At 45.9% G+C, this 21,754-nt stretch overlaps 1 protein-coding gene across 1 annotated transcript; it reads right to left on the reverse strand.

The window, feature by feature from the left end:
- Nucleotides 1-3,193: 3,193 nt before the first annotated feature.
- TM4SF19 (transmembrane 4 L six family member 19) lies at nucleotides 3,194-21,466 on the reverse strand. Its single transcript, XM_034782735.1, has 6 exons — nucleotides 19,407-21,466; nucleotides 12,368-12,564; nucleotides 10,167-10,244; nucleotides 6,996-7,165; nucleotides 6,015-6,204; nucleotides 3,194-4,269 (listed from the first exon to the last, which is right to left on the reverse strand). The coding sequence occupies exons 2-5, from the start codon at nucleotides 12,542-12,544 to the stop codon at nucleotides 6,015-6,017; spliced, it is 615 nt and encodes a 204-aa protein (XP_034638626.1). The 5' UTR covers nucleotides 12,545-12,564; nucleotides 19,407-21,466; the 3' UTR covers nucleotides 3,194-4,269.
- Between the last annotated feature and the right edge of the window lie 288 nt (nucleotides 21,467-21,754).

Raw genomic sequence — 21,754 nt, forward strand, 5'->3', positions numbered from 1 at the left:
ACCCCCAAAGAAACCCAGGACTTAAAACCCTCCTGAGAGCCAAAGCAAGTCGGAGATTATAGCAAACCCCAGACGACCTGGGCCCGGGCCCAGGCCAGAACTGGGGGGTGGGAAAGCTCACTGGTTTGCACATTGGCCTGCTAAACCCAGCGTTGTGCGTTCAATCCTTGAGGGGGCCATTTAGGGATATGGGGCAAAAATCTGTTGGATGATTTAATTGGGGATTGGTCCTGCTTTGAGCAGGGGGTTGGGCTAGGTGATCTCCTGAGGTCCCTTCCAACCCTGATATTCTATGATCTCAACCATTTAAAAAAAACAAAAACAAAAAAAACTCCACCCTTCCCCCTCTTCTTCTTACATTACAGCCAGCCTTGGGTAGAGCATGTGTGAGTATGAAAGTGGGTTAGGGCTTGGGACACTAACGGTTTCTTCCTTCCTCTGAGTGACATGGGGAGCACCCATCACTATCTGGTGTTATTTTATTATTATTAATAAAGCTTTAAAATTTAGACACTTAGTGTGTTTCATCATCTCCTCCCCTAAAGATCCTGTGGCCTCAGCCTGATCACCTGATGCCTCAGGCAGATTGGTAACAGAAATCTGTCACAAGAGAGGCAAAGGAGGTGGGTAGTGGAGAGACGAAGGCAGAGAATAGGTTGGGGGAGGGGAGCAGAGGTAAAGCTATATAGCTAACGGAGGTTGGGTAGGAGGAGCATCATGCAGGAAGTGTGGCTGGAGCCTTGATTATTTTGCCTGCAGTTTTCTGGCAAGGGTTGGAAGGGAGGGGCTGGGGGTGCATGAAGCTGACTGAATGGCAGGACAGCAACATGGAAGTAGATTGATAATGGTTATTTATTGCTACTGATCATGATAAACCTCCACTGGGGGTAGGCTGTGACCACTAAACTGACCCATCCCAAGTGCTGCCACCTCTTAGATCTAGGCACCACATTTCTGACCTTATCAGTGGGGGGAGGAGATTACTAGCTGCCTAAGAGGCAGGAAAGCAGGCAGAGATATGAGAGAGAGACTAATCTTTTAGGTAGAGTTGAAGATGTCATCAAAAGTAATAGACAAAGACTCTATCTGCCTACTAGCAAACAGGAGTCTGAGTTAGAAAACTCTACATATGTGGGCAGCCTGCCACTGGACTCTGCATCACATTCTGGCTAGAGGTGAAGACACCACTCCTGGGCCAGAGCAATCCCTCTAACCCTTTAAACCCCCGCTCCTCCGCCCCCCTAAAACTGCCATGTCCGGGGTTGCAAGCTCCTTTACAAACAGCTCAGGAGAAGAAAGTTGCAATAGAATGAGTTTTCTTTTGCCTTCTATGGATGGAGAAAAGCAGCCACAGCAAAGCTTGGCAGTTGCTGTGGTTTTAGCTCCCTCCAGTGGTGCCTAGGAGAGTTCTGAATTCACAGTGAGTAAGGCTATGATTCTGTCATAGATTCTGTGACTTTCCAGGACCTCTGTGACTTCTTCTGGGGCAGGGCTGGAGCAGCTGTCAGCCCTGGGGCTGCCAGAGCAGCAGCTGGGATTGGGTCAGCTCCTCTGGGGCTGGAGCAGCAGCTGTCAGCCCCTGTCACAGGAGCAGCAGAGGGGCTGGAGCAGCTGCAAGTCCCAGCAGTGCTCTGTTTGTCCCCCCTTTTCCCAGGGTATTTTTTAGTAAAAGTCAGGATCAGGTCACGGGTTTCCGTGAATTTTTGTTTATTGCCATGTGCTGTCCCTGACTTTTACTAAAAATAACCATGACAAAATCTTAGCCTCAACGATGAGATAAATGAATGGCCCCAGACTGCCTTAATGTTGAAGGACAGGGCCTGATTTTCAAGTCACCTCATTCTTGGATAGGCATTACCTCATGATTAAAAATTGTGTCCTCTTTTGACAAAAAGCGTCCAATAAAACATATCCAGCATTGATACACATGTAAACAGTGTGGCTGTATCAGTTCTGTCCAGCAGTTCAGCATGGATCTGTTCCAGTACCTATTAAGTATCCATGGACGTACCTGATTGTCTTCAATGGGCACTGGGTTTACAAGTCGTAAACTACAACATTCTAGTCTTTGTAAGCAGACAAGATTTGGGAATGGGGACGGGATGACTTCATTCACTCTGCCCTTGGAGAAAGCATACCTCAGTCCTGACCTGGGTGCCCTCTAAGCTGTGTGGTTGGGCGGTCACCCAGGAGTGCTTCAAGTGCCGTGCACAGCTCTGCTAATCAAGTGCGCATCTGGCAGCGTGTGTTCAGGTGCCCCTCCCCCCGCTACTTTGAAGCCACGTTGCTCCTGCGGCTGCTCCGGGACCCTCCTGCTGGCTGTGCAGAAGGGGCGGGAGAGTGGGGTGCTGATGTCAGGGTGTCCCCCTTCCCCCACCCCTGTACCCCATCTCCACAGAGCAGGGGAGAGGGGACAGCCTGGCTCAGGACTCTGAGTGGGAGAGGGCTGCTGTGGTCTGAGGTTTGAACCAGCCTTCTGGGTGAGTGAGCGAGTGAGTGCCTTAAAGAGACAGCGCACTGTCTCTCAGAGACTTCCCTAACAATCAGCTCTCACAATCTCTCTCTCTCTTTCTCTCACTCTCTCTCACACACACACACTTTCTCTCTGTCTCTCCCTCTCCCTCCTGCCCATGTGCCCCATTTCCACAGAGTGGGGAAAGGGGGACAGGGCTCAGGAGCAGGAGAGCTTTCAGTGAGTGCCTTAAAGAGACAGCACATAGCATCTCTCAGAAACTTCTTCAGCAGCCAGCACACACACTGTCTCTGTGTCTCACTCACACACATACACACACACTCAATCTGTATCTCTCACACACACTGTCTCTGTGTCTCACTCACACACACACACACACACTCAATCTGTATCTCTCACACACACTGTCTCTGTGTCACACACACACAGTCTTTCACACTCCCAGCTCCCAACACATACTTGTATTTTTGTTGTTACTTCTTGGTACTTCCAGCAATGCACATATATTCTCTGTAATTTTAGTCTTTCAAAGTGTGTTATTATTTTTTTGGCTGGTCTATACATTTCATAATTTTTATTTCTGTTACTACTCAAAGAATTAAAATTAAGTGTGAGTTCTAAAATGCTTAACCTGCCCTGGCTGGAGTAATTATCCCTATGGTAACTTTAAAAAAAAATTATATCTAGGTGTTTTGTTTCTACTGGTGGTGCACATCCACACATTATCTTGGTGCACATAACAAAATTTATTCCGCACATGGATGGAAAAAATTAGAGGGAACGTTGGTCCTAACCCAGAGCCCAGGAATTGGTTTCTCACTCTTCAGAGATGCCAAATAACGATCAAACCCAATGGAAGCATCCAGAAGGCTCCAACTCAGTTTGTCTAAATGCAGATGTATTAGATAAATTAATAAATTAAAAGACAGTGAAAAAATAAACCACATTTTGGACTAATGTCACTATAAATATTGCTACATGAGCTACAGTCATATGGGTTGTGCAAACAGAAAAATGGGGCTTGTGGCTATTTTGCTTTGTTATGATGAATAAAGGTCAGAAAGGTTATTGGTCCCAACTGATGCCCCCTTCCCTCTCTCTGTCCTTAGCAAAAATGTCAGCGTAAGGGTCACATGGTCCATCCATAATCTCTCTGTTAATCAGCAGCCCTCAGACAGGCCAGTTTCAAGCCACTATCCAGAGGTATTGCATCAGCACAGAAGAAACTGCAGGGTGGGAAAAACCAGATCAGATGACTCAGGATTCATTTGTTCTTCAAAGCGATCCCTTGCACGTGCAGAATTTGTTGTGTCTATGTCCCAGGCTTGCACAGTGTTCTTCCCTTGACAAAGGGTCTGTGCATTTCCTGAATCTGGTGCTAAGGAACATCACACCCTTCCCAGACAAAGGTAAACAGCTAGCATGGATTATTTCCGCTTCCTCCTGGGTTTGCGTCTGTAGAAATCAGAGGGTATTCATATAATGGCCCCATCAATTCAGTACAATGTGTTCATACAGAAACTACATTGTAATCCATAACACAAAAGTGTAAGTCTGATATCCAGCTCTAGTTGCCACCCAGGAATAAAATGGTGGCAGTGATTCTAGTGTGTATTAAATATCCTTGTAGTGATGAGCTAATATGGCTACCCAGGAGACCATGATCGGTTTAATATTTGCACAGGTGTAGCTGATGCAGGAGGCTCAAAGCTCTGGGATGATCACCCCTTTGTAAATGCCTCCTCTACTCGGCATAGCAAAATCCAGGCAACTCAGGAATCTGATGTGCACTGAACCTACAACAAAATCAAACAGCAAATCAGCTTAGATTATAGCACTTTAGCCTCACCTGTAGCGGGAGGAGAGCAAGGATAGTCCATCTCTAAATGATCTGTTTCCTAGACCTAAACATCTGGTAGCTTCCCAGATGTGCTCAGAGCAGCTCTTGATGGCACAGCAGTGAAAATGGCAGCAGACAGTACATACTAGCCCTCCCACCAGCGTTAGCATCAGTGGAGCAGGCCCAGGGCAATATTAGAAGATTGATTGCTTGAAAATCCTCAGTTTAGACAAGGTTTTACAACAACATCCAGATTTTTGTTCGGCTTTCCCTCTCTTGCCTGGTAAGGCCTGGGCACGACTGGGAAACATGGCGGGTTTGCAGAGTTAGCTTCACTCGATTGGTGTTAAGTAGGTTTTTTTCAATGTAGCCACAGTTAACACTTCTAGCAAGTCAAATGATAGTGTAGATTCCCCTCCAGTTTTAGCTTGATCAGTTCAGCCGAATTTGTAATTTTTTAAAATAATTTTGATGGATGATAATGTTTATGTTAAAGCATTTTTTCTGATTTGTATCTATTTTAACTTTCACAGTTATGCAAAATTATGGACAGTTTAATTTTTTTCCCCAATTTTTATTTATTTAAATGTTCATAGTTGTGTGAAATTATGGGGGAAATTATCACATCATAATTATTTAATGACAGTAAACGGTGAAATTCAAAACTGTTAAAACAAACTGTCTCTATCACATCAAAATATACAAAGTAAATATCCTTAAATCAAACTATTATGTTTTCAAGCAATATTTTTCTTATTTTGCTTGTCTGTAAATTTCAATTATGATCGATAGGAATGTTTTTTTCATTGCTCTGTGTGTGCAATCACAGGCGGTGTGCGCATGTATGTGCGCGCATGTGTGTGTGTGTGCATGTGCATGTGTGTGCGGGGGGTGTACGGTGAAATCGACATTTACCAATAAAAACGGAATCCTTCCAAGCCTATCTAAAATAGATCACCCCTTTAAATCCTCATCGAGACAAGGCCTGACTCAATCTACTGGCTGAATCCATCATCACATTCTTGCCTATCTCCACTAGCATATGCCACTGGCTGAAATAAGCCCTGCCTGGAAGGAATATTCAGGGAGATTTCTTTTTCCGCTACTGGGTTCCTAATGCTGGGATTGACCTAACCATGTGGGAAGAAAGAGCGGCCAGGGGAGCATGTCTCAGCCCTGTCTGAGCACTGGCTACATCTGGGCATTCCAGAGCCCCATTACACTGCACCACCACTGTGGGCCTGCAGTGAGAATATCCGTTGATCCAGTGTAGCATGGTGCACTGCAGGGTGTATCTCGGTCCAGACATGACCCATCATCAGCTTTGAACACTACATTTCAACCCACGGCTGCCTCTCACACAGCTGGTCTAGATAGACTCCTAACCCTTTACTCCAATCCAGTAGAAGGCAGTAACTTGGGGTCAGCCAACCATGCTCTCATACGGTCCTCCACTTCCAGCCCTGTCCACCACATTTTACCTTGCACATTTTACCTTACATAACTCCATTCCCACTCTGTACAGGATCAAGTCCTTATTGTGCATCACATCTGGGCGAAATCTCAGCAATAGGATGATGCATTCAGGTCATGCAGGAAAGCCTGCAGGAGTTTTTGCCTGAAATCTTTGGTGGCACCATTCGCACAGGGAGGGAAGATGAGGAAAAGCAGTCACAGAGAATTATTAGGAATTGAAGTTACCTATTTGCCTTCACATAAGCCACAGAGGCATCCAAAGAAGCCATTGATGATCTGAAGAGAAGCCAGGACCATTTCGACCACGCTGATGACCAGCAGAATGGAGAAGAAGTAGATGTTCCAGGCTACAATGTTTGGGGGCTCGATGCAGACTGAATTCCAGAGTGATGGGTCATACAAATAATTCTGAGCCCTTAAAGAAAGACTCTGATGAGACAGTGATAGGACAAAGACATCTGAAGGGGTGACATGCAGTTGACTGTGTAAAAAGTGTGTGTGGGGGGGGGTGCATGTGTTTCCTTTTCACTTCACTATGATGGATAAAGGCAGTCTGCTACTTTTGTAATTTTAAAAATAACATGAATCTGATCAGATCTTCCTTGACTTTTCTGAAGGACCTCATAGGGGGTCTCAGATGTGTGTATTGTGATCTATCAGGTCTGAATTATAAAACATCAACAAATACTTCCTTCCTCCAAAATGTTCAGTAGCCTTTGAAGTTAAATAGCAAAAGCAGGAAACGCTAAAGATGCCATACACTGACATCCAATCAGCTTGAGCTCATGGCTCTTGTTAATGTAATACTTTCACTGTTTCTCCAGGCACCACAGAGCCATCCCAGCTAGACAGGACCTGAATTTCTAATGGAAAAAACAAGCAGGTAAAAAACCCCACCCTTGAAATCACCTTTCAGACCTGTCTTTATGTATTATGAATAAATCTCCCCCACCACCGATCCCCCCATTTTCAGGTCATCTTTAGTGGCTATTCAGCCTGGACTGCTCCACTCCCTGTTTCACAGCAAGCCAGCTTGCTGTAATGCTGGTTTTTACCATCAGGAGAACTTCATTTTCAGTGTTACCAAGTCTGTTGAATGCTGAATCATTAACGTTCTCTCTGAGATTGTTAGATTAAGGGAAGAGATGAAGTTTTGTGGGTATTTTAGCCCTACTGCTGCCTGGACGTCACACAAGCTCCGTCTACCTGGTGTGGAAGGCCTGGTTTTCCATGTTTACGAAAGGGTAATCCCACTTCGGGACTTCAGTCTGATTGTATAGACAGAGGGGTCCATTTGTCAAGCCCACACCCGAAAGGATAAAGCAAGCAGTAGATCCCAGCAACGCCAGCCCCGACAATACAATGGAAAGGAACATCTGTTGGTAAAAGACACAGAAACAAACTTGTAATTCCAGGTGATCATGCTTCTCTCCTCAAATGTCAGGAGTCCCGTATGGCTGGGCCTACCCTTGGCAGAGACTGGAGCAACAAGAAACTGCCAAGGGGGCAAAATGAACTCTAATGGCCTCAGGTACTGCAGTTACAACTGCTGGAAGAAGCTAGAAAACCCTTGCAGCTACTGTATGACTTTAACCAAAGGAGTCACTGCAGATGAGAGCTGTGTCTTGGCTCGTAGTCAGAGCTTCTTTACAACTGCAACATGAATCCTGATCCCCCACTGCTCTGCACCTTGCGCCACCGGTTACAGCTGCGTGCCATGGCTGCAAAACATGGACAGATCAGATCGGCAGCTTGCTGCATGCTGGAAGAGATTACACAAGGCAGAAGACCCTGTGCACTTAACCCCCTTCCAACACATTATTAGGTACATGTGCACAGGAAGTCACTCAGAAAATAATCACATCAGTCCCATGGCTTGATCCAACACAAAGCGCTGGCAGGAGCCAAGGCTGCCATTGTGGTTCTCCTCCTCCGCTTCAACTTGCTCATCCACACTCAGCCAGGAGGCACTGAGGCCATTTGCAAAAGTGGCAATTGATTGAGTGGGCCTGACTTGCAGAGGTGCTGAGCACCCATGACTCCAGCTAGAGGTCATGAGACCTGCAGGCCCTCAGCACCACTGAACATCAGGCCCAGGTGGCACCCAAATTCAGTGGCTCCTTTTGAAAGCCTGGCCTTAGTGTGCAAGATTACTGTGATGGGAGCATATGCTGCCCTGGGCAGCCTGCTTTATGCTCTCCTGGAAAGCTGGATTTGCATGAGATACCCTAGGAAAGGGCTAGGGGGCATTACCCTTCCAGCTCCATTAGGGCAGGCACACTGACTATTTCCCTGCCCTTGTCAGGCATGGCCCTTTAAAAAGCCTAAGGATCAGAAACTCCCATCAGGATTGCAATGCCGAAAAAGGCAGGTTCCCTGCTTCTGCAGGCTAGAGGCAAACCGCAAGCTCCTGCATGGGATTTTTTTTTTTTTTTGCCCTGCCTAACAGAACAGCCAGTGGGGACGGAGCAGTGAGTGATAACTAGGGTCCTGTTTTCGCACAAGCTTTTGTGAAAATAACATTCAGATCTGCATTGGAGAAAAGGCTGTGTCGTTTTTGCCATTAGAGTCCCAGCACCCTAAACCTGCTGGGTGGGTGCAGAGATGCGGATAAAAGGGGACTTGCAAAACAGGGACTTAGCTTACCAAGCAGCGCATCATCATTCTCATCCAAAACCTCCTATGCTCGGGGCTGTTAGTAAAATATAGAGGCAGAACGTGAATCGCTGGGTAGGTGGAATGTGGTCCCTACCCCACACAAACACTGACTGCAAGTCTCTGGTGCTGTGCAATTCACACCCCGGTGCACGAGGGGAGGGCAAAAAAGCCATGGGACCAGCCAGATGTAGTACCAATCTGGCCCCCATTACTGGAGTAGCTGAGCCCCCCACAAGCTGTAATATTTTTAGCCTCAACACCCCTATGGGGCAGGGGTGATCCCCAGTTCACAGAGGAGAAATGGAGGCTCAGAAGCATTCAGTGATTTACCCAAGTTCACACAAGAAGTAGGGCTGACAAGAGCGGGGCAAAGGGGACCACCAAAAATGCCTGTGACTGATGTGAAATGGGAGGGGGTGGGGCCCCAGAAAACATGGTGTACGGGGCCCCAAATTTCCCTTGATGGGCCTGTAGGGAATTAGGATTGCCAACTTTCTACACGCACAAAACTGAAACCCTTGCCCCGCCCCTGCCCCACCCCTTCTCCGAGGCCCCGCCCCCTGCTTACTCCACCCCCCCCCTCTGTTGCTCACTCTCCCCATCCTCACTCACTCATTTTCACTGGGCTGACTCAGGGGATTGGGGTGTGGGAGGGGGTGAGGGTGAGGGCTCTGGGGTTCAGCCAGGGATGAGGGGTTTGGGGTTCAGGAGGGGGCTCTGGGCTGTGGGGTGGAGCCAAGGGGTTCAAAGTATGGGAGGAGGCTCCAGGCTGAGGCAGGGGGTTGGTGTGTGGGAGGGGTACAGGCTCTGTGCTGGGGGTGTGGGTTCCAGGGTGGGGCCAGAATTGAGGGGTTCAGGGTATGGGAGGGGCTTCAGGCTGGGGCATGGGGTTGGGGTGTAGGGGGGTGAGGGCTCTGGCTGGGGGTGCGGGCTTTGGTGTGGGGCCAGGGATGAGGAGTGTGGGGTGCAAGAGGGGGCTCCGGGCTGGGGCAGGGTGTTGGGGGGGGGGGGGGGGTGTGTGGACTCCAGCTAGGGGTAGGGGCTCTGGTGTGGGGCCGGAGATGAGGGGTTTGGGGTGTAGGAGGGTGCTCTGGGCTGGGATCGAGGGGTTAGGATGGCGGGAGGGGGATCAGGGCTGGGGCAGGGGGTTCGGGCATGGGAGGGGGTCAGCGGTGCAGGCTCTGGGCGGCGCTTACCTCAACCAGCTCCTGGAAGCAGCGTAGAGCCACTGCAAGCAGGGATCCTGCCTTAGCCCCGCTGCACTGCCGACTGGACTTTTAACAGGCTGGTCAGTGGTGTTGACCGGAGCCACCAGGGTCCCATTTCGACCAGGCATTCCAGTCAAAAACCGGACACCTGGCAACCCTACTAGGAGTCCATGGTGGAGCAAACAGATGAACCCAGGTCTCCCGAGTTCCAGGCTAGAGCTCTAATCACTGGATCACTCTTCCTCTCTTTGTCACATAATTGCTGCCTGTTGAGCTGTCTCACTCCCCATCTAAACAGTGGCCTGTTTGGAACATAAGCCAAGGAATTTTTCTTTCTATTTGTTTGCAAAACGTCTCGTTCCCTTCTGGGGCTACACTAACACAGCACCATTAAATCTGGCAGCCTGGTGACAGAGAGGTAAGGACTGTTAACTCCGGAACTGTGGGTCTGGAGTCTGGTTCTGCAGCTAAAATAAGAACATTTTCCACAAGTCAAAGGAATCTGTCTTACATTCTGGCAAGTTCCATGGTCGGAGGAACGGCCACAGCGCCACCCAACAGCCATGATCTCAGTTGCGGCCAGAAGAACCTGAGAGAGCAGGAAATGATTCAGGATGAATGGTACAATCCAGTCTGCTGGCACCAAGAGCTGGCAGTGAGTTCCTTCCCTTATTCAGCATGGAACATTTATGAACTACCCTTCATCCCAGTCTTAAATCCTGCAACGAGACCTGTGGACAGATCCTCATGCCTATGCAGAGCACCACCGAAGTCATTCATGGAGGTTCTGGCTGGTGCTGTGCTCCTCGTGGGATTAGGGCTAAAGTTAGAACCCTGGCAATAGGCTGTACCACGTTTATCTAATATCTGTCTGCAATGTCTAGGTGGCTGGTTATGCACGTGTGCTTTGCTTTTAGAGCAAATGTTTTGCTGCACATAGAAAGTTAGAAATGTCAGAAGGACCAGCATTTAGAAGCCATTATCCACCACCGTCTCTTTATTCTGTGTTTGTACAGAGCCCTGGGCCTAGTCATGGGCTGTAACTAGGGCTCGTAGGAGCTACAGTAATACAAATAAACAATAACAAATCAGTGTATGCAAAATGGAAGATGAATTCCCAATAAAATAGAACTGGGACTACAGACACCTGAGTTCTATTACCAGGGCTTTGCCAATGACAAAATCACTTAATGTCTATGTGCCTCAGTTATGAACATAACACATGCCTTTAAAGCAGCCGGCGATACGGGGTGGAATTCTGGACTCACTGAAGTCTATGGGAATTTTGCCAAAGACATCAATGAGGCCACATAAAGTGATTTTCCTCTAACAGCAAAATAGTATTATTACTGTTTAAAAGCAGCCAAGGAGTCACTGCAAACAATTGTACAGGATACTTTGCTAGTTATACTGACACTAGCACAACATACCAGTAGTCATCTTGGAGCCGAGCTGGGCAAACAGTAAGAAAAGTTAATTTAAAAGCATCCCAGAATTCATCAAATATGTTATTAGACTATTGTTCGCTATCCAGCTCCATCCCAGCCCTTGCCAGGGCGCCTGATTGCACTGCTGAGGTTCAGAGCAAAGCGTGGCCATTCTGGAGCAGCTTTCTTGGAAGATAATGATCATTTCACTCAGTGGCCTGATGTGTCACCATGAACCTGGCTAGGCCCCAAAATGGCCTCACTGGAAAGCAGCATGGAGAAGTTTGGATTAGCAAATACAGAAATTACTAGCACCAAGTAGATGGGCAAAATGACGACACAGCATGCAGGTACCATAGGCTGAGGGAGGCTGTGCCTCCTCAAACAGCCAGGCGTGGCCTCGCCCATGCTCTGCCCCCAGGTCCTCTGCTTCTGCTCTGCAGCCCGCTCCAGGGGCTGGGGCCTTGCCACCCACCCTCCTGTCGCTCCAGGGCTTGGGAGGGAGGGCTGCGGTGGCGCGGTCTGCCCTCCCTGGGTGGGTGGCTGTGGGGCTCTGGGCTCCGGCAGAAGGGGTGGAAGGGGTGGTGTCTGGGGCAGAAGGGACAGGGCTGAGGGCTAGCCTCCCCCAGCCGGTGGTTCATGCGCCACCCATGCGACATGGAAGTGATTCTTGCTAATGGTCATTATACCAACTAAGGACATTATGGGGGAAAGGACTAATTATTTTAATCTGTTAACTGTTCCAAGAGGTTTGTAAATTTGTGATTTTTCTATCTGGATTTTCTTTTCTGTTACCCTTAGGACTTGATCCAAAGCCTATTAAAGCTGATGTGAGTCTTTCAGCTGACTTCAGGTCAGGTCTTACACAGTATGTAGGTATGAGAAGTATGTTAGTGTCAGCCACCAGCACACAAAGCCCTGAGGAAAAAGGGGATGTACTGACATCCAGAAGCCTTTCATAAGGCTGTAAGGGGTCACCCTGATCATCCAGTCTGCGCTGCTGTCTAACACAGCCCATAGAATGTCAGCCAGGGGTTCTAGCATGAAGCCTAACACTTCCCCAGCTTACCAACATCCCCATTTCTCAAGTGGGGAAACTGAGGCACAGAGCGGGGAATGGGCTTGCCCCAAGGTCACCCAGCAGGCCAGTGGTATCACGCCCTACCCACTGGACACACTGTGTCCAGGCCTTGGTCCTGTGACTCCCTTGGTGAATGTTCTGTCCAAGACAGTGCACACATGCTGGGGAAAAGGGAAAGGAGGGCAAAGGAGTCACACCACTTACAATTATGCCTCCTCCCCAGACTCCTGGCACTTGCATAGCCTGTTTGGTGATGCGGCCCTCCTTCACATAGCTCCACGTCCAGCTGGGGAAGAGGAGGAGCACGTTGGCAGCAATGGAAAGCACACCCAAGGCAATGAGGCATGGGCCCAGAATCCGAGTGCACTTCCCTACGCACATTGTCGTCAAGCCAGTGAGCCCTGCACAGAAGGGAGGGGGAAAGGGAATGATTGGATTTCACACGCTCTGGGCCAGATCCTCATCTGGTAGAAGGAAGCATAGTATCACTGACTTCTGCAGAGCTTCACTGAGGAAAGGACTCCCCTTTTGGGTTTGTATGACATCTAAATGCCATTTCTAAGACTTACTCAGGTACTTAAGCCATGGGCACTTGCCTCTTTGCTTGCTATTAAGGTCATGTCTGCCTTCTCACTAGGCCTGGATGTTTTCACTCTAGCTGCGTGTACCCGGGTAAGAGCATTGCCATAACTATGGTAAAGCATCAACAATAAAGAGCTGTATATACTCAATGTATTTCCGCTTTGTTTCCATTCTCCATCCTCAGTCCTACTGCTGGCTAGCACAAGGGAGACGTTGAATGCTTTTGAAAACCTGGCCTCTTTATTTTGGTAAGCTCTCAAAATCCAACCCAATGGTGAGTTCTGATAGGGGCAATGGAAGCTCCCTAAAAGTGGGGGAGCCACCGGTGCCTGAAATGAGGCCCCACCCTTGCGCTGCCTCTTCTCCCAAAGCCCCACCCCTGCGCTGCCTCTTCCTCCAAGATCCCACCCCTTCCTCCTCCTCTTTGCTCTCTCCCTCCCTGCCAGTACAAAGTGGGAGGGGATAGCCCTTGTACTTTAAAAAGTGATGGGGCCATGGTCCCCTGATCCCCCCTGTTCTGGTGCCTTTGAGTTCTGGCACTTGAAAAATCTGGAGCCTAGTGTATAGCTTCCATCTGAAAAACTTCTCTAACAAGGACAGGAATAGCCCTTTTTCTGCACGTCATAAGAAAAATTAACCGCCAAGAGATTTAAGCTGTTAGATTGAGTGTGCCCTTTCCTGAAATCTATCAGCTATGACCAGGCATACCAAATATAGTAGAGAAAATATTTGGTCATGAAAGCAAAACCTCTTCATCTTTCATGACAGAAAGGGTATGTCTTCACTACTGGTCAGATCAGCGGGGATCGATTTATCGCGTCTAATCTAGATGCGATAAATCAACCCCCCGAGCACTCTCCCGTCAACTCCTGTATTCCAGCTCGGCGAGAGGCACAGGCAGAGTTGACGGAGGAGTGACAGCAGTCAACTCACCGCAGTGAAGACACCACAGTAAATCAATCTAAGTATGTCGACTTCAGCTACATTATTCATGTAGCTGAAGTTGCGTAATTTAGATAGACCCCCCCCCCCCCCCCGCAGTGTAGACCAGGCCAAAGATACCATGGATAAAGAGATGTAATTCATAACTAATCTAAAAAAATCCAGCCCTAGGATGAGAGGGGAACCTTCTGGTGCAATACTGACACGTCTCATTTAGACAGCTTTTTAAAGGATATGAAAATATGAAAATATCTGCCCAAGAACAGCAATAAGTCAACACTACCAGATTGCTACTAATCAACACCTAGCTCTTCCCTCGCACTTTGCAGCCAGAATGCCCAGTGCACTTCACAAAGGAGGTGAGTACCATCATCCCATTTCACAGAGGAGGAAATAGAGGCACAGAAAGGTGCAGTGATTGCCAAAAGCCATTCAAAGTTGGGAATAATACCTAGATCACCAGGATATCACTCCCTGTTCTAGTCACTGGGTTTAAGCAGCATCTGCTGTTACAGCAAGCTAAGAAAGGAGCCCAGCATGGCCAAATTCTACTGGCCAGCGTTGGGAATAGTTGGAGGCTTTCTTTCAAGTAGGGGCTAAGACTGAAAGATATTGATCTGCACCAAAGTTGGCTCCTGGGTAGATTCTTGGATTTCCAAACCAAATAAATGGTATATTTTGCCATCTATAAAGACAACTGAACAAATCTTTGTATCTATCAGGGGCTATTGCACGGATCTCATAAAGTCAATATATTACAGTGGGATTGCAACTTTAGTAATGTCCCAGATCAGAGACACCATTTCTTGACAAAAACCCCACATAGCTTATGAAAAAGCAAGAATATATTTAAATAATCCCTTCTTGAAACTCACATCCCAGGCAGAGAAAGGTAAGTATCTCTAATAAAATCAACAAGCTCTGTTGGAGTGAGAAACGTCTTAAATAGGAATTTAAAACATGATCTCCACAGCCTTGTGGTCAAAATTTTGTTTGTTTCCCCAAATGTCTTACAGTTTGAGAACAACAGATGAGAGAGGGCCAGAAAAGGAACTCACTGTTTATATTAAGATTTCCAGGGCAGGGACTGTCTCTTACCATGTGTTTGTGAAGTGCTCAGCATGCTGAGGCTTTGATCTCGGTTGGGGGCTGTAGTCACTACCCTGGGTTTTTTTGGCCTTCCTCTGCAGCATGGGGTACCAGTCAGTTGCAGGTTTAAACTAATGTAAATGGTAAATTCTCTGTAACTTGAAGTCTTTAAACCATTATGTGAGGACTTCAGTAACTCAGCTAGAGGTTAGGGGTCTATTACAGGAGTGGGTGGGTAAGGATCCATGGCCTGCAATGTGCTGGAAGTCAGACTAGATGATCATGATGGTCCCTTCTGGTCTTAAAGTCTATGAGATAATAAATCCTAGAGGGATTTATTATCCCTGTGTTGGTCCAACCAAGAGATCTTCTCCAGAGCAGTTTCTACCAACTTACCAATCTCTTTACACTTGCCCCACTCCCTCGCCCTTGCTTATAATGATTAGGGTCTCCTGTCAAAGACCAGAAACTAAACCATGCAACTTTGCAAACAACCCACACAGCTCAAACAGCAAATTGTGATTGAATACTCAAAGGAACTTGTTATGAAACTGTTCAGAGCAATCCATAGGTGTTTGTACAAAAACAGGTATAAATAAGAAAAAAATCATGATCTGTTCATGTTCAATACGAAAAGAGAAGGGGCAAATCTAACCAAGCTGTTTGTACTGAATACTTTGACCAACTCCACTTAATTACACTTTGCATTGTCTCTTCAAAATTTTACTTGGAATATATTTACAAAGTAGCAGTGAACATCATTTGTTAACATTCGGACTATTTTAATCTCATTTACACTAGTATGAATCCAGTCATGCTACTGAAGTCAACTGAGGTACCATGGATTTACATTGGTGTGGCAGATTAGAACATGATACAGTGACTTTACTGAGAGTTTTGAAGCTCACTGACCAGATTTAGTCTAAGGGACAAGTTTTCACACCAGCATATACAGTCTAAACTGGAGCTTTTGGCAAAGTGGTGGGGTTTCCAGTTTATATCTCTTTCTATTCTGTGCACGGGATATTTAGTGTTTATGTTTCAGATACATCATTTTACACAAATTCCCCTCCTAGCCACGTCTTCCCGAAGTCCTCAGGTCAAATTCCACTCAGTTACACCAGAATACATTTGGAATAATTATTCATTTCAATAGAGTTATTCCTGTTTAAACTCAAGGGTGGCGGGTATCGTAGGCTAGGGGAAGCTGTGCCTTCCAAAACAGCCAGGCATGGCCCTTCCCACTCTCTGCCTTCAGGCCCTCCTTCTCCTGCTTCCCACTCTGCGTGGCTCCGTCCCTGTGCGGTGGACCCGGCTCAGGGGAAGGCACGGAAAGGGCAGGACCTCAGGTGGAAGGGGCGGGGCTAGCCAACCCCAGCTGGCATTTCATGCGCCGCCCATGTTTAAACTGATAGAACCAAGACCAAAACTTGGCCCTTCATCAGTAGAAAATGAGGGTTCCTGTATATCGGCAATAGTTGTGTGGGTAGATCAGTATCTCAAATAACCTTTTCCCAAGCATTTAGCATCAAGTGAACGGCTTGATTAGTAAACAGTTAGTCATCGTTTAGTAAGAGTAGCGCAGTATTATTTTGAAATTGGGTAATATCAATCTAGATTCACTTTACTTTGTATAACAAGGAACTACAAATTATAAAGGGTCAATGCAACACCCCATTTTGGGGGGTATTGTAGTCAGACAAAGTTAATTTCTGAGCATTTACTGGTGCAAATAAAGTGGCAGCATACTTACAACATGCAGCGATTTTTAACTATGGCTAGTAGTTTTGCAGGCAACAGCTGCAGCAAATGAAATTCAGTCTTGCTGAGACATTCAATTAACTCACATCAGCATATGCCCATTTGGATTAAACAGATTTCCAGTGCTTTTTATAGTATCGTGCCTGAACAGTAAAGTTACTATTTAACTAATTTATTTGATGCCTCTGGATTCTATGGCATTTATTGTGCAATCACAGTAAGGTAATCATTTAAAATGATTTTGCTTCAAAAAAATAGACCGAACTGGAACTGGTGAAGTGAAATTTCAGAAGTGAAAGTCAAAATAATTACCCAACAACCCCTTGTACACCTCTGATATCCTGCAAAACCTCAGCATCGGGCTGAGATGCATCAATTTTGCAAGAGTGGAAGTGGGTAGAACAATTCATCCTGCCAGAACTAAACCAGAAGGAAGCGGACTGAGAATTCTCTTAGCCCAGCTATTTCACGTTCTAAGGAAGCTTAATATTTGAAGCCCATGCAGTGCAGAAGCTAGCCAGCCAGTGCAACTGACTAATGATAAACTAATCAGGTGCCAGGAAGACTCTAGAGTGAGTAACAATATAATTTGCACATTACAAGATTTGTGCACTATTGCTTGGGATGCTCTGCTCTCAAACCTTTGCTAATGTAAATTCACTGACATTGATGGACTTGGAGAGAGTGCTAGACTGAGAGTTGGGAGGTCCAGTGTGATTCTTGCCTCTGATGCTGATCTGCTATACCCTCTTCAGGAATTCATGTCCCCTTGTGAGCCTCTGTTTCCCCACCACCTGTTGTTTTGTCTATTATGATTATCATAGAATCACAGAATATCAGGGTTCAAAGGACCTCAGGAGGTCATCTAGTCCAACCCCCTCCTCAAAGCAGGACCAATCCCCAGACAGATTTTTGCCCTAGATCCCTAAATGGCTCCCTCAGGGATTGAACTCACAACCCTGGTTTAGCAGGCCAAATGCTCAAACCACTGAGCTATCCCTCCCCCACTCTTTGAGGCAGGCACTATATGTTTGAACAGCACCTAGCACAATGGGGTCCAGATCTCAGTTGGAGTCTCTAGGCACTACCACAGTTCAAGTGATAAACAACCATTCATTGCTTAGCCTTCCAAAGAAGCTGCTCTTCTGTGCCAAGTGTGATGTGGGCATCACTTGCTAGGAATTGGATTGAGCCCACAGGCTCATTGCACACTGGCAGCCACACATGACAGAAGGCAACGACAACCACAATCTCCCTGTTTCTTGTACAAAGGGACATCCCTTGGGATGCTTTGGAAATGGCATCCATCTCTTTCCCAGCAGAAGTTTAACGGCTTTGATTAACTTTTCCCCTCAAGCTGCAAACAGGTTCTCTGTCAGCTGATCTCATACACGACAGGCCACTGGTGGGTCACTAGAGGAGATGAAATCCTGAAGGGAGAAAGATTCTACACCAGAGGTCGGCAACCTTTCAGAAGTGGTGTGCCGAGGCTTCATTTATTCACTCAGATTTAAGGTTTTGCGTTCCAGTAATACATTTAAATGTTTTTAGAAGGTCTCTTTCTCTAAGTCTGTCAAGGCTGTATCCCCACTTTGAACTTTAGGGTACAAATGTGGGGACCTGCATGAAGACTTCTAAGCTTAACTACCAGCTTAGTTCTGGTCCGCTGCCACCATTCTCAAAAACTAATTCCCTTCCCTGGGTAGCCTTGAGAAACCTTTCACCAATTCCCTGGTGAATACAGATCCAAACCCCTTGGATCTTAAAACAAGGAGAAATTAACCATTCCCCTCCTTCCTCCAACCAACTCCGGGTGAATACAGATCCAACCCCCTTGGATCTAAAAACAAGGAAAAATCAATCAGGTTCTTAAAAAGAAGGTTTTTAATTAAAGAAAAAGGTAAAAATCATCTCTGTAAAATCAGTATGGAAATTAACCTTACAGGGTAATCAAACTTAAAGAGCTCAGAGGACTCCTCTCTAGTCTTAGGTTCAAAGTACAGCAAACAAAGATAAACACTCTAGTAAAAGGTACATTTACAAGTTGAGAAAACAAAATAAAACTAAGACGCCTTGCCTGGCTATTTACTTACAAGTTTGAAATAGGAGAGACTTGTTTAAAAAGATGTGGAGAACCTGGATTGATGTCTGGTCCCTCTCAGTCCCAAGAGCGAACGAACTCCCAAACAAAGAGCACAAACAAAAGCCTTCCCCCCCACCCCGCAAGATTTGAAAGTATCTTGTCCCCTTATTGGTTCTTTGGGTCAGATGCCAGCCAGGTTACCTGAGCTTCTTAACCCTTTACAGGGAAAAGGATTTTGGAGTCTCTGGCCAGGAGGGATTTTATAGTACTGTATACAGGACAGCTGTTACCCTTCCCTTTATAGTTATGACAAAGTCTATAATATATAACTAAACTATTGTTGCATGTAAAGTAAATAAGGTTTTTTAAATGTTTAAGAAGCTTCATTTAAAATTAAATTAAAATGCAGAGCCCCCCAGACCGGTGGCCAGGACCCGAGCAGTGTGAGTGCCACTGAAAATCAACTCACATGTTGCCTTTGGCACGCATGCCATAGGTTGCCTACCCCTGTTCTACACCAACAATCACAAACTAACAAGCACAGATGCCCAAGGCTTGGCAACAAAGGCTGAATCAGTCCCAGATTGGGAACCCCAGAGAAACTCTACTCTGAAATCTCCACTCCCTGTAACCTTCCATTGATGTTAGACCTAGGTGCTACAGTAATACAAATAAATCATCATCATCGTCATCACTCAGAGCAGATGCATTTGGTTCCTAAATCATCCTTCTCAAGTAGCCCACAGTCATATCAAATCCCAGTGAATGCTTTCCTTCTCCACTTACCTGAGAGAAATGAAGTGATGTGATGCAAAAGCAATGAGTTGTCTCCCAGTACAAGGGCAGTCTCACCTCTGTCTCCCCCAATGGACAGTATCTAGGTTACTGGAGAGGATCTAATGAGGCTTGTTATCATCCCAAAGAAAGGCGAAGATCCCTGAAGAGTCATGGATATTGGATATTTATAAGTGTTTTGACTGTATCAGGCTGTCTCCAGTTTTTCCCATAGATGGTCTGAAGTTCTGTTCATCCGTCTCCCACGCACCAGTCATACGCCTCATCTCTTCCACATGACTGACAGCTCTGAAGTGGTGATGACCCATTCTCGCACTCATGGAAGGAAATGAGAATTGTTACTAAACAAGAAAGCTGCTTCCTGGGTGGTGCAGAGTGTGTGCACATTTGCATGGAATGATGTGGGCAGCCAAGAGCCAGGCAGAGAGGCTGAAGCTGATTGTCTATGCAAGGAGCTTCCCTCTGTGCCCCTGGCATGTGAATTAATCAAGCAAATGTGAATGGATTGGACACCCAAGGCCCTGATCCTGCAAACACTTCCAATGATGCCCTGCTGAGGCCATCTGTGGGGATTGGATCTGGGACTGCTGGAGCTAAAACCATGACTTTCTTACTGCTAGAGCTAAAGAAGCAGTGGCATTACATCAGAAACAGTAGCAGATCTGACATCTATGCTGTGCTCCAGACTCTGGAAGTGGACAGATAGCCACGCTATCAGAATGGGTTATGCACTTAGGCAGGTGTGTAACCCTACTCACGTGTAGTGCCACTGAAATAAATTGAAGCACTCAGATGCATACTTATGTGCATGATAGATTCCAATCTTGCTAACACTTAAGGAAGCACAGAAAGACTGTTCTACAGAGACCACGGATACACACACACTTCTATCAACACGTCATCAAATGCAAAAAACAGTGTGCGAGAGGTCCATTGCATTTAAGAATGTAATGACAAAATGTCAAGATAAGAATATTAAACCTTACAAGTATCACATCAACATTTATCAAGTACTTGTCACTAAAGAAAAATGCATTAATCAAGTTATGTTTATTCCAGTAATACCTGGTGATCCACTGAGAGCAGAGCCCCATTGCACTAGGTGCTGTATATACACACATTAAGAGACAGGCTTTGCCCCAAAGAGCTTACACTCCAAATAGCCAACACATCCAAAGGGCAGGAGAAAGAGATATAACATCCAAAATTCTTGGGAAAGCTCTATGGACATCTTAAGGAGAAATCTATTCCTCATAAGATAATGACAATTTTTTAAAACAGAGCTGTTTCAAGTCAGTATTTCACTAAATGGAAAAAACTTTCAGTCACACTTGGTAGCAAGATTCCACATATGGGTTAATAAATGATTATCAGATGTTAGAAGCATGTTACAGACATTAATGGCATGTATTGTAGTAGGTTATAAGCACATCAGTAGAGACTGTTAGAAGTTTATAGGCCATGATTACAAGCAACACATTGTCCCGTTGACCTTAATTCTTATCGATTGTTATAAACTATTTGTCAAAAACAGTCATTGTGTACTAACCTGTTATAAGCTATTTGTATGTACTGTTAATGGAGACCAGACTTTTAAATCTATTGAGGCACATCCTGGTGTTTTAGGATCTTTTTCTTGGATTGACAAGTAAATACCTTAATAGGAAATTCTTCTGGCATTCAAATGCTGTATTTGCGTGTCTCAAACTACATCTGCAGCCTGGAATGCCTGACGTGCAGCATCCATTAAAGGACACCACCATTCAGAAGTAGAGATAGTGGGGTACCTCTAAAAACATGCTGGAAAACTAACATTTGTTGAAATTCTGCAGATTTGCATTACAATACGTATGCTCACACTTTAAATATTTGTGAAGCTACCCTCAGCTACGATAGCTCATCACTGCAACTTTAGTTTCCTAACTACTATCCCAAATTATGTATAGGCCCTTCCTTCCATCAGTGTTTCCCCAACCCATCCCAAAATGTTATAGCATTACCAACCCCAAGCATTCAAAAAACATGACATTTTGAAATAAGTTTTGGATTCTTTTTGTTTGCATTCTGGTTTTTGAGCCATTGGGGTTCATATTTTCCATTTTTCCTCCACAACCATGAGGACTAGAAACTTTGTTTTTCAATGAAAGCTGAGATCTTCATATGACTCCAGGCACTGAGGCTTTGAGAAAAACATCCAGTACTGGGAAAGCTGGCAACCCTGATGCTACTTAAAAAACAAACAAACAAACAAAAAACAACAGCAAAAAAACCAATCCTTTTGACACTAGAAAAATCTAAAATGAAACCAATAAGTAGTGTCTGTTTATGCCACTTTTTTT

Source organism: Trachemys scripta, chromosome 9 (assembly GCF_013100865.1).
Source record: "Trachemys scripta elegans isolate TJP31775 chromosome 9, CAS_Tse_1.0, whole genome shotgun sequence".
NCBI lineage: Eukaryota > Metazoa > Chordata > Testudines > Emydidae > Trachemys > Trachemys scripta.

What these genes read in the sequence shown, in the direction of transcription:
- TM4SF19 (XM_034782735.1), bottom strand. Translation starts at nt 12,544, where the DNA reads ATGTGCGTAGGGAAGTGCACTCGGATTCTGGGCCCATGCCTCATTGCC. An exon ending in TCTGGGGAGGAGGCATAATT is followed by an intron (nt 10,245 to 12,367) that starts GTAAGTGGTGTG and finishes CTGCTCTCTCAG; the next exon opens with GTTCTTCTGGCCGCAACTGA. An exon ending in ACCATGGAACTTGCCAGAAT is followed by an intron (nt 7,166 to 10,166) that starts GTAAGACAGATT and finishes TTTTACCAACAG; the next exon opens with ATGTTCCTTTCCATTGTATT.